Source organism: Lipotes vexillifer, unplaced genomic scaffold (genome assembly GCF_000442215.2).
Source record: "Lipotes vexillifer unplaced genomic scaffold, Lipotes_vexillifer_v1.1 scaffold1235, whole genome shotgun sequence".
NCBI classification, from domain to species: Eukaryota; Metazoa; Chordata; class Mammalia; order Artiodactyla; family Lipotidae; genus Lipotes; species Lipotes vexillifer.
Genome location: NW_006775530.1, coordinates 1178109 through 1196004, shown reverse-complemented (window position 1 = coordinate 1196004; position 17896 = coordinate 1178109). Strand labels below are relative to the sequence as shown.

General features: G+C 46.0%; 1 protein-coding gene across 1 annotated transcript in view; it reads left to right on the top strand.

Moving 5' to 3' along the window:
• The window catches only part of TANGO6 (transport and golgi organization 6 homolog), a 188581-nt gene extending 173223 nt beyond the window's left edge, over positions 1-15358 (top strand). The window contains exon 18 of the mRNA XM_007449938.1: positions 14621-15358. Coding sequence (XP_007450000.1) covers positions 14621-14797 — 177 coding nt within the window. The 3' untranslated portion in view covers positions 14798-15358. The remainder of the gene's footprint in view (positions 1-14620) is intronic.
• The last annotated feature ends 2538 nt before the right edge of the window (positions 15359-17896 follow it).

Sequence of the window (17896 nt, the reverse complement as noted above, 5' to 3'; positions counted from 1 at the left end):
ACAGGCCTGAGATTATACTTGAGGAAGAGGTAAGCTGTTACAAGTATATTGGGACAAACCTGGGTTCCTAGGACTTCTGATTCCTTAACCACTGGGACTTTCTTCTACTCTTTAATTCTCCTGATCGGCAGCTATTCAGTTCTCAGCATGGTAAGGGAGCAGCCAGAGGGATCTTTCTGAAATGTAAATCTGCTGAAGTCCAGTCCTCAGGTAGCATTTTTTTCAGTGGTTCCCTGTGGTCCCTAAGATAAAGACCAGGCTCCCTAATATGACATACAAGGCCCTTTATAATCTGGACCTTGCTTGACTTTACAACTGTCTCTCCCGAGCTTCCCCTCATGAGCCCTCAGAACCTCGTGCCAGCCCTACATAGTCTGCGTACTATTTCTTGCCTCCAGATCTTGGTCCATACTGTTTCTTATGCCTCAAATGCCTTCTCCTCCTGCCCCCAACCTGTCCATCTGATAAACTTTTGTTCATCCTTTAGGACTCTAAATGTTAAAAGCCTTTTCTCATTTCTCAGGCAAAATTAATCCTCCTTTCTCCAGGCTCTACAGTACTTTAAATATCAGCTCAAGACTAGAGTAGATATTGTAATGCTTTGTTCACATCTGATGTCAACAGGGGACAGCCCCTGAACACACCAGTCACTTTTTTAAAAAATCGTGGTGAAATATACATAGCATGAAATATACCATCTTAACCATTTTTAAGTGTACAGTTCAGTAGCATTAGGTACATTCATGTTTTTATGCTGCAATCACCACCATCCCTCCACAGAACTCTTTTCATTGTGTAAAAATGAAACTCTGTACCCATTAAATACTAACTCTCCCCCTCCCTCAGCCCCTAGCAGTCACCATCCTGTCTGTCTCTGAATTTTCTACTTTTCCATTCACTCTTATGTTCCCCAAACCTAGCACATTGCCTTGCACAGAATAATGCTTAATAAATGTTTGTTGAGAGAGTGCATGAAACCTCTTCTCTAAGATGCATGGGACAATACATCTCTTAAGTTTCTTTGTACCTGCCTTTGCCATAAAGACTTCTTAGATCTTAAACTGGAAATTCTGGGGCTTCCAAACTCTTCCAGTTCCTGAACTCTTCTGTTCAGGTTTCCCAAGAACACAAGTTGACCAAACAAATTCTCGTTAGGAGGGAATTTTACCTTCCTTACTTGGAAACGCCTAAAGTTTTCATTGCAGTTGGGTTGTAGACATGTCCCCAAATCAGCTGGGAGCGGGAGTCCTGAGGCACAGTGACAGAATGAATATTGACGAGCAGCCAGAACTGTCTGCATTTCAAAACTTGGCTTCACACACACACACACACACACACACACAATGTGTGTGTATATATGTGTGTGTATGTGTGTGTGTGTGTATATATGTGTGTGTGTGTGTGTGTGTGTGTACATTGCTGTCAAAATTTTAGCACATGTATTTTCCTTAATTCCTCCCATCTGTGTGAAGGTTTCTGCCATAATTACAGCTAACCTAGTAAAGGAGGCAGCTGCCTGCGTTTTATCCATTCACTTTCTTACAGATGCCTTTTGGGAGCCTGTAACTTTCTGTGTCTTCAGAATTACACTCCAATACACATGTTTAAGAATTTTTTTTTTGGACACACCGCACAGCATGTGGGATCATAGTTCCCCAACCAGGGATCGAACCAGTGCCCTCTGCAGTGGAAGTGCAGAGCCCTAACCACTGGACCTCCAGGGAAGTCCCAAAGAACATTTTAAAAATATTTTGGAAAAAAGATGCAGTCTTAATTTGTGCATCAAAAATGATTTTGGGGGCTTCCCTGGTGGCACAGTGGTTGAGTCTGCCTGCCGATGCAAGGGACACGGGTTCGTGCCCCGGTTTGGGAAGATCCTACATGCCGCGGAGCGGCTGGGCCCATGAGCCATGGCCGCTGAGCCTGCGCATCCGGAGCCTGTGCTCCACAACGGGAGAGGCCACAACAGTGAGAGGTCAAAATGATTTTGACCCAGTCCCCTTGCTGGAAAATAAAAACCTGGTTGTCGATAGTTAAGAAAATTCCAAGAAGTGCAGCAGGTCATGTCCCAATCCTGTCACCCTTGCTCTTGGCACTTAGATTTTTCATGGGCAGAGTCGTCGTAGTGATCCCTTCTTTGGAAACCATGACATATCTCTTACTGTCTCCTACGCAGTGTTTTTTCCTAACATGCTGCACTGCTGCATCCTGGCTGCTCATTAGAGTCACCTGGAGAGCATAAAAAGAAATTAAAAAAAAATTTTTTTTAAGCCCTGAGCCCATACCCCTAAAGTTCTGATTCTTACGTGTGAGGTGGGGGCCCAGACGTTTTAAAAGTTCTCCATGGGGCTTCCCTGGTGGCGCAGTGGTTGAGAGTCCGCCTGCCGATGCAGGGGACACGGGTTCGTGCCCCGGTCTGGGAAGATCCCATGTGCCGCGGAGCGGCTGGGCCCGTGAGCCATGGCCGCTGAGCCTGCGCGTCCGGAGCCTGTGCTCCGCAACGGGAGAGGCCACAACAGGGAGAGGCCCGCGGACCGCAAAAAAAAAAAAAAAAAAAAAAAAAAAAGTTCTCCATGGAATCGTACTGTGCAGCTAAGGTAGAGAATCACTATGTTAGAATGATGGTGTTGCTCAGAGGCAGAGTCTGGGCTGTGTAGCCATACTTCAGTGTGGGTGGGCAGGTTGCTTTTTCCAGCCTAGTCCACGTCTATTCTATGCTATGTGTATATTAGCACATACTACCAACCCCACCAGAGCCTCTGATGTGTCAGTGACTGTGGTTTTCTCTGACCTTTGGTCTAACTCTGTAACCTTTTGTTCCTGAGGCATCTTGCACAGAGCACTGAATTCCACTAAGCAGAACCCCTAAGGAGAGTGGCCTGCACTTCCCTCATGGCCAATCAAGCTGGACCTGAGGCTGTGTGAGCCGGGTGAGCCTGGGGTGATGCAGGATGCCCCAAGCAAACCAGTGCCCCAGAGGAAACCCAAACCTTGCAGTCAGCCAGCAGCCCAGTTGCTGTTCCCCCTCCTCCCTAACTGGGCCCCATCCAAATAAACTGCTTTGATGGTGCAGGGAAAAGGTCAAATTCTCTCCATAGCATCCTCCTGCGTATTGGATTTCCTAGTTAACTGCACGTGTTTAAAAAAACAGGGTTTGCAGCTAGACCTGACAGATGCAGGTTTGAATTCTAGCTGTGTCCCTTGAGCAAATCACTAAACCTCTCTAAATCCCCTTTCCCTAATTTGCAAACTGGGCCTAATAACACCTACCTCATAGGATTAAATGAGATAATGTGCGTGAAGGGCTTGGCGCAGTGACTGAAGCGTAGTGAACACTCAGTAAATGGTAGTAGTGAGCCTTTGCTGGCGCTGTCTAATCCCTTGTGGGAGGCGTTAGGTGCAGAAAGGGAGCAGAACGGTGCTCCCTCAGCAGGGAAGCTTACAGGGCCAAGAAAGATGAAGCCCTTTCCCCCCAGACTTGGTAATTGAGTACAATTTGAAAGCTGGGATTGTAATCGCCTTCTAAGGACAAAGCGCCCCATCACTTCTCCTACAAGCAGCAGCCTGCTGCCTCTGCACATCCTCCGGCCATTTTTCCCTGCCTTCTTTGTTCTGTTTCCATGCCTGTGGGGGTGTAGGAAAGCTGCTGCCTTCCTCAGGTTGCTATTTAAAGACATTCTGAGAGATGCTGCCACCGCTGCTCCTAGAGCCACCGCGGCTGCTGCTCCTGTCCCTGCCACAGCGAGTGGAGAGTCCCAGCACCTACTTTCTGTTTAGGATCCCTGAGCTGTCACCCCTCCCAGGGGTTAACCATGAAGGCCGTCTTGGTGTTTGTCCCTAAACTGCCCAGACTGTCTACATCCCTGTAGCATTTTGAGCACATAACCAGTTAAAATTACCCCCTTATTCTTCAATGAAAATCACACATGATACCCCCTCATCCCCTCCCCACCCATCTCCAACTTGCACTTGAGATGCCCTCCTTATTTAACAGCCAGACACAATCCGGAAAGGGTAAAAATGCCATTTATCTCTAGGTCTAGCAGAGAAAAATACTTTAGGAATAAAAGGTTTTTGAAAAGCTCAGTAACCTCCAGTTAACAAGAATGCCGCCCTGAACTTCAGCATGTTTGAGATTCTCTATCTGTCAGGCATGGATAGGAATCTCTTAGACATTAGTAATCCTGTCTTTCTTTGCAGACCCACCCAATGCTTTTCAGTGAAGTGTCTCAAAATCCCGGTCTTTCTGTTTGAATTGGTCCTGACTTCTTTTTTACAGACCCATCAAAGTGAACTTTGGGGTTTTATCAGTAAAGCATTTATTCTTCTTTAGACCAGAGCACCCTGAATGAGGTCCAGATTGTCTGCCTCCATTCTGCTTCCCCGATTTATTTGTTTCCTGCCCATTATCCGAGAGAGGCAGCTCGCCTCCAAGACCTCAGAGCCTAGCTGCTCTGCTTGTCCAGGAGAGTCCTTGCTGGTGCTTTCAGCTCTGTGCAGTGGCACAGACGGTGTTCCCGACAGTCAGGCACCGACTCTGGCCCTGATACCACATCACACTGCCTGGAATCTCTTCCCCTCTTTTACAGCCCTTCCCTTTTCTTCTGACTCTCCTCCGTTTATTCATCGCCCTCAGCACTCTTTCTTTGGCTCCTGCTCTCTGTTTTTCATTTTCAGAGCCGTGCCTTTCCCCTCATCTTCTTAGCTGCTTGGTGGTAAACCCAACTACCTCAGTGTCAGAATAATAGTAGCAATGATACTTTGAATTATTGATCACCACGCTGTGATAGCAAAGTACTCTCATATGCATTATCTCTTTTGATCTCACAATAAACTTGTAAGGTAGGCAGTATACGTGCTTTATGCTCCCCACTTCATGGTAGTGAAAATAATAACCACTTGGAGAGGCAGAATAATACAGTGGTTAATAAAGAGCATTGGCTCCGAGTCAGGCTGCCAGGGTTTGAATCCTGCCTCCACCTGTCACTAGCTGTGTGGGCAAATTGGGGATAATAACAGTACCTCTCTCTGTTGTGTTGTTGTCAGGATTGAATTACTATAGATAAAATGCCTAGAACCACACCTGGCACATAATAGGTACTATGTGAAGATTACCTATTGTTATCATATGTTCGTTCATTCATTTGTTTGTCAAAGGTTTACTACATGCCAGAGCCGCTGCATGCCAGGCTCTGCTGAGGCCTCAGTGATAGAAGAGCAGCAAGATTGACAGTCCTGGCCCTCACAGAGATCACAGTATTAGTGCCGCTTCTGCAGCAGCCATCACTTGCAAATCCTTGTGCTTGGATCTTTGTAGACAGTAATTCTCACAACAACCTTCAAAGGAGGCAGTGTTATTCCCATTTTACAGAGATCTCCAGGGTTCTGAAAGCTGAGGTGGTTTGCTCAAGATTCTCCAGCTGGTAATTGGGGTGTCAGGATTCACTTCACCCGATTCGCCTGCCAGCAGACCATTAGGTTCAACTGTCCATGTCTGTCTCCCCCAGATGGTGGTGAGCTCCTGAAGGCTCCTGGAGCTGGCCCTCATCACCCAGCATGCTGAGCGTGATCTCCTGCACACAGTTCGGGAAATGTTGGCTGGCTTGTGCTCTGTTTATGATCCTTGACTCTGTCCCATAACTAGTCTCTTCTGATCACTCTCACTTCCCTCAGCCACCAAGCCGTATGTTGGTTATAACATGGAAGCAGAGTGGTCAAAATGAGGATTTTCAGAGGTGGACCTACAGCTTCATTATACCACACCTAATGCTTATTTCAGCATGTCTTTAAACAGAATTATTTGGATTCTGGGGTCTCCTCTTCTTTTGGGCCCCAACCTAGAGAATCTTTTTGTCTGCCAGGCTGGTCTCCAGCCACCAACTCCAGTTCACTTGTTTCTTGTGTCGGCTCCTGCCTTTTATTTCAATGTCTGACTTCCCTGTTCTTTGTCTGTTTTTGTCTTTGTGCCCAGTACTTCTTAGGCACAAAGGGAGCCACAATTCTCTTAGCTCTATAGAAGACTGAATTTCTAAGTGCAATTAGTGTATGCTAGCATTTAACTTTTTAATTCTTTTATATTGAGTAACCCATTTTTTCCTCAAATATTAAAAAAGTATAGGTGGGAAGTCCTCTGCTAGATCACGCTTTCTGGAATTCTTATTTCTGTAAATGTCTCATCTATCACCATTTGTGTTGTGTCTTATTGATCTCACAAAATAATACAAAAAGAATAGCAGTTTCATTCACCTAAGTTCCATTTGTAAAATCACCTAGAAGTGTGACTTTTGAAATATTAAAATTATTTTAAATTTAAATAAATCTACTAATTTCTAAATGTCTTTACTAATGGAGTTTGTGTTAGAGAGGTAGTTTCACTAAAGATTTTATTTCCTTCCTCTGTTTCCCAGATATTCTGGGTTGTGGTTAATATTGGTTTTATAATCATAAAATAAATTTAGGAACTAAAGAGAAGAAAGATATTCGCCATGTATTTCTTCTTTAGGTCTTTTTTTTTATTTTTTTATTTTTTTTTATTTTTTATTTTTTTGCGGTATGCGGGCCTCTCACTGTTGTGGTCTCTCCCGTTGCGGAGCACAGGCTCCGTATGCGCAGGCTCAGCGGCCATGGCTCACGGGCCCAGCCGCTCCGCGGCATGTGGGATCCTCCCGGACCGGTGCACGAACCCGTGTCCCCTGCATCGGCAGGCGGACTCTCAACCACTGCGCCACCAGGGAAGCCCCAGGTCTTTTTTTTTAAATTAACTTATTTGTATGTTTATTTTTGGCTGTGTTGGGTCTTCGTTTCTGTGCGAGGGCTTTCTCTAGTTGCGGCAAGCGGGGGCCACTCTTCATCGCGGTGCACGGGCCTCTTACTATCATGGCCTCTCTTGTTGCGGAGCACAGGCTCCAGCTGCGCAGGCTCAGTAGTTGTGGCTCACGGGCCTAGTTGCTCTGCAGCATGTGGGATCTTCCCAGACCAGGGCTCGAATCCATGTCCCCTGCATTGGCAGGCTGAGTCTCAACCACTGCGCTGCCAGGGAAGCCCTCTTCTTTAGGTCTTAATGCAGAGATACAGCAACCACTCTCGGTGTGTTCGGGGTCAAGCTCATTGAAAGTCAAACACTGTTTTCCTGCTTTTCCATTGTAAGTGCACCTGTGTGCCCAAGGCAGTCTTTTGCTCACACGGTCCCCCTTTTCAGTATGTTGTGCCAAGCCACATCTAACCCTAAAGACTGCCCTTGTCCCTGAAGCATCAGCTTTGTGTGCTCCAGGAAACTGGCACCTGGAAAGGGAGGGGGAGGGAAGGAGGAGAGACAGTGTGTGTGTGCATGTTGCACTCACATTCTAAATTCTTTTAATAAAGGACCTGAACCCCACCCCTTTCCAAAGAGTTTTCAGACTAGGAATCCGGGTACTTCTTTAAGGTATCCCCAGCCCACCCCACTCACACCCTCCACCTCCACCTTTCCCTGCAGTCCTGGGGCCTTGATGCGTGGAGGGATGAAGAGCAGGTGTGTTGAACTCTTAATGAGAGGTTTCCTCTGTGGGATTGCCTATATCCTGCCCACCACAGAGGCTCCTGTGAGTAACTTTACCTTTGAACTCTCCTTGTATTCAGCCCCTGATCCATGGGATTTGGTGACAGTCCCTTGCTGGCGGGAAGCTTTGATCCTTGGGGAGTCCAGAGGAAGTCCTGTGATGTGTGGGATCCCAAGCGCTACAGGGATTGGGGAGAAGCCGTTCCAGGGCGGGTTGCTAAGATAGACCCATTAATTAAGAAGGAGTCTTTGCCTAACACTCAATTACCTAAAAAAGGAGATCCGGTAACGGAAAACAAGGAACTGAGCACCCCTCAAGTGCAAAGTGGTGTTTGCACAAGCATTATTGTTATTTTAAGGACACAGCAGTGCCAAGGAGCAAATTCCTACCCACACCAGGAAAGAACAGAGTACCTTAGCAGACCAGAATGCCTTAGAACTTTCCTTTTTAACAAGGAAAAGAAAGCTAACCTTACTTTGAATGTTAGGATGCTCTAGCAAAAAATCTCTAAGATATTTCTGACTAGGTGAAAGATTCCTCTAGAAAAAAAAAGATGACCTTGTGATAAACAGTGGGAACGCTAGAATTTCTATGTAAGAGACACTGGGCTATAATTTGTTGGAGAGAGTGTTAGGAGCCTTGTCTTTAAGCTCTATTCACATAACAAGCATGCTGGGTTTGCTTAAACTCTGCAGTTATTTGAGGTGGTTTGAGAGTGAGGGGACAATAAAACTTCCCCAGGCCACTCCTTGGTGCCACCCATTGGCTACAGATGAAAGTCAGAGCAAAGGCCCTTTCACACGGTAGGGAAACGTTCTTCCTCCATCCACCTCTGCAGGCGGAAATCACTTCCTTTGCTTCCACAGAATCACCTACACTTATCTCTTAGATTGAGGATCACACTGCCTAGTGTGCGTGTCTGCCTCCCCGCTGGCTGTAGCTGCCAGAGGGTAGGGTTCGTGCATTATTCACCTTTTTATCACCAGCACACTGCCTGGGCACGAAGTAGGCCCTTGATAACGATTACTGAGTGAGTGAGTAATCATGAATCAGTAGCTGTGGGGAGCCATCCTCTTTCCAGAATCGTCTCTCCTTTTCACACTGCTGGCCTTGAGGAAGGAGAAAGCTACGTTATGAAAGAGCAGTCGGGCATAGTGCACAGTCAGAGGCAGACGCCTGCGCTTGGAGACCTGACTCCTGTGTGACCCAGCAGCTCTGGGAGAAAACCCAGGAGACAGCTGCACAGCAGAGATGGGGCAGCATCTTTGTGGGGTTTGCCCATAGGATTCAGGCGCTTAATGCTGCGACATTGGGCAAAGAGCACGGAGAGTTGTCTGCAGGGCCAAGTGCATAATATGTGGGACCCAGTGCCAAATGAAATTGCGGGGTCCCTTGTTCAGAAAAACAAGGAAAAAGTGCCGTTTGAGGGCTTTTTTTTTTTTTTTTTGCAGTACACGGGCCTCTCACTGTTGTGGCCTCTCCCGTTGCGGAGCACAGGCTCCAGACGTGCAGGCTCAGCAGCCATGGCTCAAGGGCCCAGCCGCTCTGCGGCATGTGGGATCTTCCCAGACCGGGGCACGAACCCGTGTTCCCTGCATCGGCAGGCGGACTCTCAACCACTGCGCCACCAGGGAAGCCCGCCCCTGAGGTTTTTAAATATAAAGTTTTCTTCCTTTCTTCCAGTCTCTCCTTTCATCTGTCAAGGTGTTTATTATTTGCTATTAATGTTGTTCTAAGTTGAGAACCTTTTAAATGTTAGACTATTAGCATGGATTTTACTGTTCATCTTTACATTGTGCCAGTGCCATGCTGATTTTAAATGCAAATGTGAGTGTGTTGAACTCTTATGTGGGGTCCCTGAAATTATGCAATTTGTATTCTGTAGCTGGTACATGCATATGTATTCCCTGGTTTCCCAGCATTGTTTCAGTGGATGTTCTTAGAAGTTTTAGTTTTTACCGAGTAAGAAACTGGCCAGGAATAGCATGCATGCATGCCTTCTTTCATTTATAAATATTTTTTAGATATCTGCCATGTGCCAGTCACTATATTGAGGCATTGGGACTACACCAGGGTGAACAAGGCAAGATGTGGTGCCAGTGTCAATAGTACATGTGAGCTAGTGAGGAAAATGTATTTTTAATTACACAATAAATATTTAAATTACCATTGTGGTAGGGGCTACAAACAGAGCTATAGGCAGGGTAGGAAAGCTTACCTAGGTGGGAGCTAGGGAGGCATCCCTGAGGAAGTGGCATTTCAGGCTGAGGGTGAGTAGGAATTGTAGGGTGAAGAGGAAGCGAAATGTCTTCCAGGCTGAGGAAACAGCCTATGCGAAGGCCTTCAGCTGGGAAGGAGTTCTGCTCAGACAAGGAAAGGAAGAAGGCCCACACAGCTGGAGCCCAGAGAACAAGAGGGGGACCAGACGGTGACCTGGGGGGCTGGTTTTGTGTACCCCGTCCCCTACCTTCCTCCATTCAATCCCCAGTGCCTGTGCTATTTGAGAATATCAAACGACGGAAAGAGCTCTTTCTGTATTCTTTAGCAAGTCCAAGATGTGTGATGCTACACACCTAGTGTACTTGTGTGGAATGCTTAGGGGACTGTGGGGCTAAGACCCACCCCCAAAACTGATAAATTTAACTGCATCACAGATGTAAGTGTACTTGTTACCCACTGAAGTAACCACTTCCCAGCATTCTGTTCACCACCTTCAGTTCGCTTCCTTTTCCTAAAATGTGACCTCTGTTTGCTCGAACCTCTCTTCATACACTCTCTCTGCTCTCAGGATACGTACCGTGTTCTGTTCTGTATTGTCCTCACTTATGTACATGACTTATCCTCCCCACCAGAGCATAAGCCTTTTTAAAGGCAGGTTCTATATCTCTTTTACCTATTAAATGGCCTTAGGAAAATCTTTGTCTAGTAGTTAATTCAGTTTAGTAAAAAGCATATTTATTTTTAATAGGTTATATATTCATAGAATGGTACAAAAGGGTATATAATCCCCCCCATCTCTCCCCAGTGTCGCTTGCTGAAGGCAATCAGTATTTTTGCAGATGTAGTCTGTGTTTATAGTATATAAGCTGTTATATATATTTATTACATTGCTTTTATGAAAAGCCATAAAAGTGAAAGAATGAATGAATGTCTCCATTCTCCTATTTCTTTTTTTTCTGATCTTCCTCCTTTTTTGAAATTACACACTGCACACTGGTACAGCCTTCAATATTCAGCCAACTCTTGAAGTTCCAAAGTAGTGAGAGGAAAAATTTTAAAATCCGTTTGAACCAATTATTGTCAGAGATGTTTACATATGGTGAAACAAACCCAATTTGGTACACATTATTAATAAATAGCCACGGCATAGCGTAGTGGCTAACGTTGTAGGCCCTATTTTTTCTAAGCGAAATACAAAACCCAGAAACTATAAAGGAAAAAAACTGATAAATTTAACTACATCAAAAATGTAAATTTCGGGCTTCCCTGGTGGCGCAGTGGTTGAGAGTCCACCTGCTGATGCAGGGGACGCGGGTTCCTGCCCCAGTCCGGGAAGATCCCACATGCCGCGGAGCGGCTGGGCCCATGAGCCATGGCCGCTGAGCCTGTGCGTCTGGCGCCCGTGCTCCGCAACGGGAGAGGCCACAACAGTGAGAGGCCTGCGTACCAAAAAAAAAAAAAAAAAAGTAAATTTCTTCTCTGGAAAAAAAAATTTCACAAAGAAAAAGTGCCAACTAGGGAAAAAATATTTGCAATTCATATGATAGGTAATGGACCTCTCTTTTTCATATACAGAGAGCTCTTACAAATCAATAAGGAAAATTTGATTACACATACCAGAAAAAAAATACAAGTAGTTGATGTATCTATTAAAAAGATGCAAATTTAAAACAGCAAGATGCTATTTTTCACTTCCTGAATTAGCCAAGATAAAGAGTTTGCAATATATATCACTTATGAGAATTTGGGGAAATAGGAGTTTTCAGAGTGATAGGTAAAAATATAAATTATTACAACTTCTCTGGCCTAGCTATCAAGATTTTCAGTGTGCATTACCTTTTGACCTAGGAATTCCATTTCTGGATATTTGTCCTACAGATACACTTGTACATGTCTGCAAAGATTGGGTATCAGAATGTTTATTGCAGCAATATTTGTAATAGCAAAAGATCTTCAAAATATCTTGGGTATGGGGGGAATCATGGTACATAACAGTGTAGCACAGCGGTCCCCAACCTCCAGTAGCAGTCCATGGCCTGTTAGGAACCGGGCCTCACAGCAGGAGGTTAGTGGCTGGCAAGCGAGTGAAGCTTCATCTGTATTTACAGCCACTCGCCATTGCTGGCATTACCGCCTGAGCTCCGCCTCCTGTCACATCAGCAGTGGCATTAGATTCTCATAGGAGCGCAAACCCTACTGTGAACTGTGCATGCGAGGGACCTAGGTTGCACGCTTCTTATGAGAATCTAATGCCCAGTGATCTGAGGTGGAGCTAAGGAGGTGATGCTGGAGCTGGGCAGTGGCTGAAAATACAGATTATCATTAGGAGAGAGGTTTGACTTCACAGAGACCATAATAAATCAATTGCTTGCAGGCTCATATCAAAACCCCATCAGTGGGCTTCCCTGGTGGTGCAGTGGTTAAGAATACACCTGCCAATGCAGGGGACACGGGTTCAAGCCCGGGTCCGGGAAGAACCCACATGCCGCAGAGCAACTGGACCCGTGCACCGCAACTACTGAGCCTGCTCTCTAGAGCCTGCGAGCCACAACTACTGAGCCCACGTGCCACAACTACTGAAGCCCGTGTGCCTAGAGCCCGTGCTCCGCAACAAGAGAAGCCCCTGCAATGAGAAGCCCGTGCACTGCAATGAAGGGTAGCCCCCACTCGCCACAACTAGAGAAAGCCCGCACGCAGCAACGAAGACCCAGCACAGCCAAAAATAAATAAATAAATAAATTTATTTTAAAAAACCCTATCAGTGAGTGGCAAGTGAAAACAAGCTCAAGGCTCCTACTGATTCTGTGTTATGGTGAGTTGTATAATTATTTCATTTATATATTACAATGTAATAATAATAGAAATAAAGTGCACAATAAATGTAGTGCACTTGAATCATCCCAAAACCATCCCCCCCCGACCCGTGGAAAAATTGTCTTCCACGAAACCAGTCCCTGGTGCCAAAAAGGTTGGGGACCACTGGTATAGCATATAATCCTGTGCTTTAAAAAAGGGAAGGGGGGCTTCCCTGTTGGTGCAGTGGTTGAGAGTCCGCCTGCCAATGCAGGGGACATGGGTTCGTGCCCCGGTCCGGGAAGATCCCACATGCCTCGGAGCGGCTAGGCCCGTGAGCCATGGCTGTTGAGCCTGTGCGTCCGGAGCCTGTGCTCCGCAACAGGAGACACCACAACAGTGAGAGGCCCGCATACCTCAAAAAAATAAAATAAAATAAAATAAATTTAAAAAAATTAAAAAGGGAAGGGAAGTGGCACAGTGGTTAAGAATCCGCCTGCCAATGCAGGGCACACGGGTTCGAGCCCTGGTCTGGGAAGATCCCACATGCCACAGAGCAACTAGGCCCGTGCGCCACAACTACTGAGCCTGAGCTCTAGAGCCTATGAGCCACAACTACTGAGCCCACCTGCCACAACTGTTGAAGCCTGAGTGCCTAGAGCCTGTACTCCATAACAAGAGAAGCCACTGCAATGAGAAGCCCACGCACCGCAGCGAAGAGTAGCCCCTGCTCGCTGCAACTAGAGAAAGCCCGCACGCAGCAACGAAGACCCAATGCAGCCAAAAATAAATAAATAAATTTTTTAAAAGAAAGGGGGGAAAGGGGGAAAAGGCACATGCATATATATATATATGCTTGTAAATACCTAGAATATTTCTCAAAATTAAGAATGATATCCTCTGAGAAGGGGAAGTAGGAGTCTGGGGTAGAAGAGAGACTTATTTTGTTAATATGTACTTTTTTGTACTGTATTACCTTTTCAGTAAAAGTAAACAAGAAAACAAGCTCTGAATGTTTAAAAGCTGGCTCTATCCCTTTTTTAGCAGAGTAACCTTGGGAGGTTACTTAACCCTCTAATCATCTGTAAAGTGGGGCTTTCCTTTCTTTATATGACTGGCATAAAAATCAGATAATATATGGAAAATACCTAGTGCAGTACCTGACCCCAAAAATAGTAACTTTTGAGGCAAAGAGCCCTCAACCAGGAGTAACTTTGAAAGTGGCTGCAGACAAGACATGTGACCCCCTGTGACCTGGAGTCTTCAGTCCCTCATTTGACTAAATGATCCCTAAGGCCCCTTCCTCTGAGTTTCCCTGTTCTTCTGCTAGAAGAACCCATTTCTTGCTAGAAGTTCTGGCTCCCAAGCCAGGAGGACTTGGGACAAAATTAGAAGCTCCTGGGAGTGGGTGCTCTGGCACCCTCCCAATTCCATATCAGACCATCAGATCAGAGTACTGGATGTGAAAAGTGGGTGTGACCGTGTCTATGGAGTCCTCTCTTGCTTCCCATTGCAGAGTTGGAGTTGAAAAAAAATTACTGTGACTGAGGGAACGACACGGACATGAAACAATGGTGTAAAATTTTTAAAGTAGTGGCAAGGAAAAGCATGATTGCTGAAGAAATAGCCTCCTGCGTTTCATAAGATAGGTGCCTGTTTTGTGGGTGTCACAGAGGGCTTTGTGGGAGCTAGAGAGGAGAATGCTGGTAAACATGCTCTAGGAGCAGCCGTATCTGGGCAGTACTGCCTGCCTGTGGTCCTGAGGTCTGTGCCATGCCTTGGAACTGAAGGGAGGGGTCTGGAATCACTTGGGTCTGGGGCTAAAAGGGAGAAGCAGCCACCAAGGCCAGTGTACTGAGGGGTCAGGAGTGCATGAGAAACCCAAAAGGAAGCCTACCTCAGTACAGCTGCCCCACTCGATCTCCAGCCTGAGAGGACCATGCGTTGTCTTCTTAAAGGAGCCTGTGGGTTTCCTCACAGAACTCCTCAGACAGGAGAAGGCAGTTAGGTCATTCTGAGAAATGTTGGCATGGTAGACAGATGGCCGTGACTCTGTCTCTCTCATCCAGGTGCTGAGGGACGTCCTCAAGGATCTCTACCACCTGCTGAAGCACGTGGTACGTTTGGAGTCCGATGACGTTGCCAAGCTCCATGCCCAGCTGGCCCTGGAAGAGCTGGATGAGATAATGAGAAACTTCCTGTTCCCGCCACAGAAGCTGGAGAAGAAGATCATGGTCCTGCCATAGACCAACCTCAAAGGACATGGAGGAGGCAGAGGGACCAAGCAGCCAGAGCAGTGCCCAAGCCTTCCAGCAGGTGGCCCCACTGCCCCTTTGGTGCCGGCAATATGGCTGCCCCTGGAGGTGGCTTTATGTCTCTGGTCCTGTGTGTCTTCGGGCTGACCTTCCTAACGCATCTATATAACCATCCTGCATCCAGCCTGAAGTGTGTGCCGATAAAAGAAAAAAAGATTACAGATCTCATTAATCTGCACATTTTTCACTGTCCTGTAGCTTTTAGAGAAGGATGTCTACCTGATGGCAGTATATTTTTAACACAACCGGTGGAATTTGATTAATTGACCATTCGCTTGCGACTTGAGTAGAAGAGGTTGGCCCACCGATAGGTCACATGTCTTGATATTCTTTCATGCTGAGATTGTCCCTCTTGTAATGAGGAGCAGCCAGAGCTAGTCATCCTTGGATGCTCAAGAGGCATTTTAGGGTACAGAGACGCAATTGTAGGGAGGGAGGGAAAGGAAATTGTTATCAAAACATGCAAAACTGGAATAAAACTATCTTGACTGGAAAGAATAACAGGTCTGAATCTGGTCTTCTGCTTTTGCGATGGAAAGCTATGGCGCTGAGGATTTGATCTCCAGAAAAGAGAATCAAGCTGGTTGAATCTTCCAGAGAAGAAAGGTAAGTGCTGTGTTTGCCCTCCCAGGCCATTTTCTTTCACTCCCTCTGCTACTGTTAGCACAGAGTTGCCCTGATTATAGGAGACAAGAGCCACAAACATCTCAGATGAGAGAGTTTATATCCCACCTTCAGTCTTCTGCTCCTGAGAAAGAGGAATGCTTAGACAATGTGTTCATACTAAATGCCTGTTGGAAAGTGCACTGTGTATTGGTGACCTGATGCCAGGTTTACTGAAGTCATTTCACACGTAGCAGTCTAGACGTCTTTTTATCTATTTATATATTTTGGTTACTGAATTTTGTTTGCAGCTAAAAGAGAAGACAAAAAGGACATACTGGATGATTGCTTCAGACAACCCCTCCCAGTCATCAACACCTTGGTGAGGCTAACCCAGAGTCCTTAGGCAGTCCTCAGCTCTGCAGGGCTGAATTTTATCACAGGATTCTATCCCCACTCTCTGGTGACCAGTCCCAGCAGAACCAAAACACAATTTCCCAAAACTCTCAGGTGACTGAAGGACTGTCTAGAAGCAGGCCCACTTGCCAGTTAACATCAGGCTATTTTCTTCTGGCCAGATTACAGACAGATCCTTAGCTTAGAACCTTTGTGGTGAGCATCCCTTTAAAGAGGCCAGCTCACAGAAAGCTATGGCCCACAGGTTAGCCTAGAGAGCAGTGAATAGAAGCAGTCAGATGTTTTCAAGGAATATTTCTGTTCAGCTAGGGTAGCTGGATTATTCCATTCTCCAAATCAAGGGTGTCTAGAAAATCAGGATTGGGCTTTCAAATCAGAGAAGAATCTCCTTTGGACCAGCGGGATATACACTAAAAGTTTTTATTTCTTGGCCTTCCTCTAACTAAACCCCATAAAACCCACTTAAGATAATCAGATTAGGTATGTTAGATGGTTGGTTTAACTTACAACTTTATTTGCATTAAATGTATTTCAGTTCTGAGGACATATCCTAATTGATCAGCTTGATTAGACTGAGAAACTCTCTAGTCTAAACACCTAGTCTAGGGAGTGCCTCACAAAGCATTCTGGTCCCCTTATCTCCATTTATAAATTGCCTCTTAATTTGAATTATTTGGCAACTGGCTAAAAGCATCTGTTCTTTATTGATTTTGATGGATTCAGTTTCAGAGAGTGACCTTTTCTGTCCTTGTTACCAAACTCAAGGGGAGGATACCTTAATGTAACCCTTCTAAACACCAGATATGACCAAAATATTAAAAATTACCAAATTGTAAAATAATCTCCCATGTTTATGTATATAGATATCTATATCTATATATGTCTCCATCCTTGAGAAAGAGCATGAGAATTGAGAGCTTTACGATAATAAGAACGCAAAACTTAAGAAAAAGAAAAAGGCACAGAACTCCTGGGGCAGATGGCAGGAGCAATAGTGACACATTCCTGCACAGGCCCGAGAGGCGTGTCTGCTTCTGTGTAATAGCAGCGTCCCTGTGCTTGCCTCCCACCTCTGCCCGTCTCTCCTCCCTCTGCGGCTACCTCCTCCTGCTGCTCTTCCAGTCTCCTCCCTTTGTCTCTGCTACAGAAACTCTCCTGGCCTCGCACCTCCAGTCCCCTCCACTGCGTAGCAGTCTGTCTCACGCCCCCCTGTATCACTCATTTGTCTTTTACTTGCCGCCTTTCCCTTCCCTGCTTCTTCCTCCTCTTCTAGGCCACCAGCACATCTCCCTTGGTCTCCAGAGGATGGCACTGTGGCAAGAGACAGGCAGGGGCCCAAAGCTGTGGCTGCAGCCAACCCCAGGCTCTCTGCCCAAGTGTCGACTGGTTGATCAGGTTAGACTTACTGGACATTCTGGAGAGTTTCCCTCTCTGCCGTTTTGTCCTTCCTCCTTGGCACAAACTTACCCTTCCACACACTCTCTGTTATTGAATCAGAAATCTCTTAACTTGAACTTTGCTCCTTATCGTCTCTCCAAACCCATACTTTTCCGTATTTTCATATTCTTCTTTCTTCACCTCTCTTCTCCATTCCTTCACTTTCCTATGGCTCTGCCGACCCATCCACGTGTAAGGGCTGACCAGGGACAGGAGGGTAGGAAAGCGAATCATAGACAACGACGACAACAATTTGTTGAGCACCTACTATGTGCCAGACGCTGCACCAGGTGCTGAGAACACTGCAGTGAACAAAATGCTTACCTTCAGGGGAAGCTTACGTTGTAGCAGGAGGAGACAGGCAACAAGTAAGATAAAGAATAAAGCAGGATATCAAATGGTGATAAATGCTCTAGGGAAAAATCAAGTCAGGAAGGAGGGGTGAGGAGTGTATGGGGTGAGAGCTGTGAGTTTGGATAAGTTGTCCAGAGAGGGCCTCAACTGAGAAGTTGAAGTTTGAGTAAGGGTCAGAAGGAGGTGAAGGAGCAACCGTGAAGATACTTGAGGGAAGAG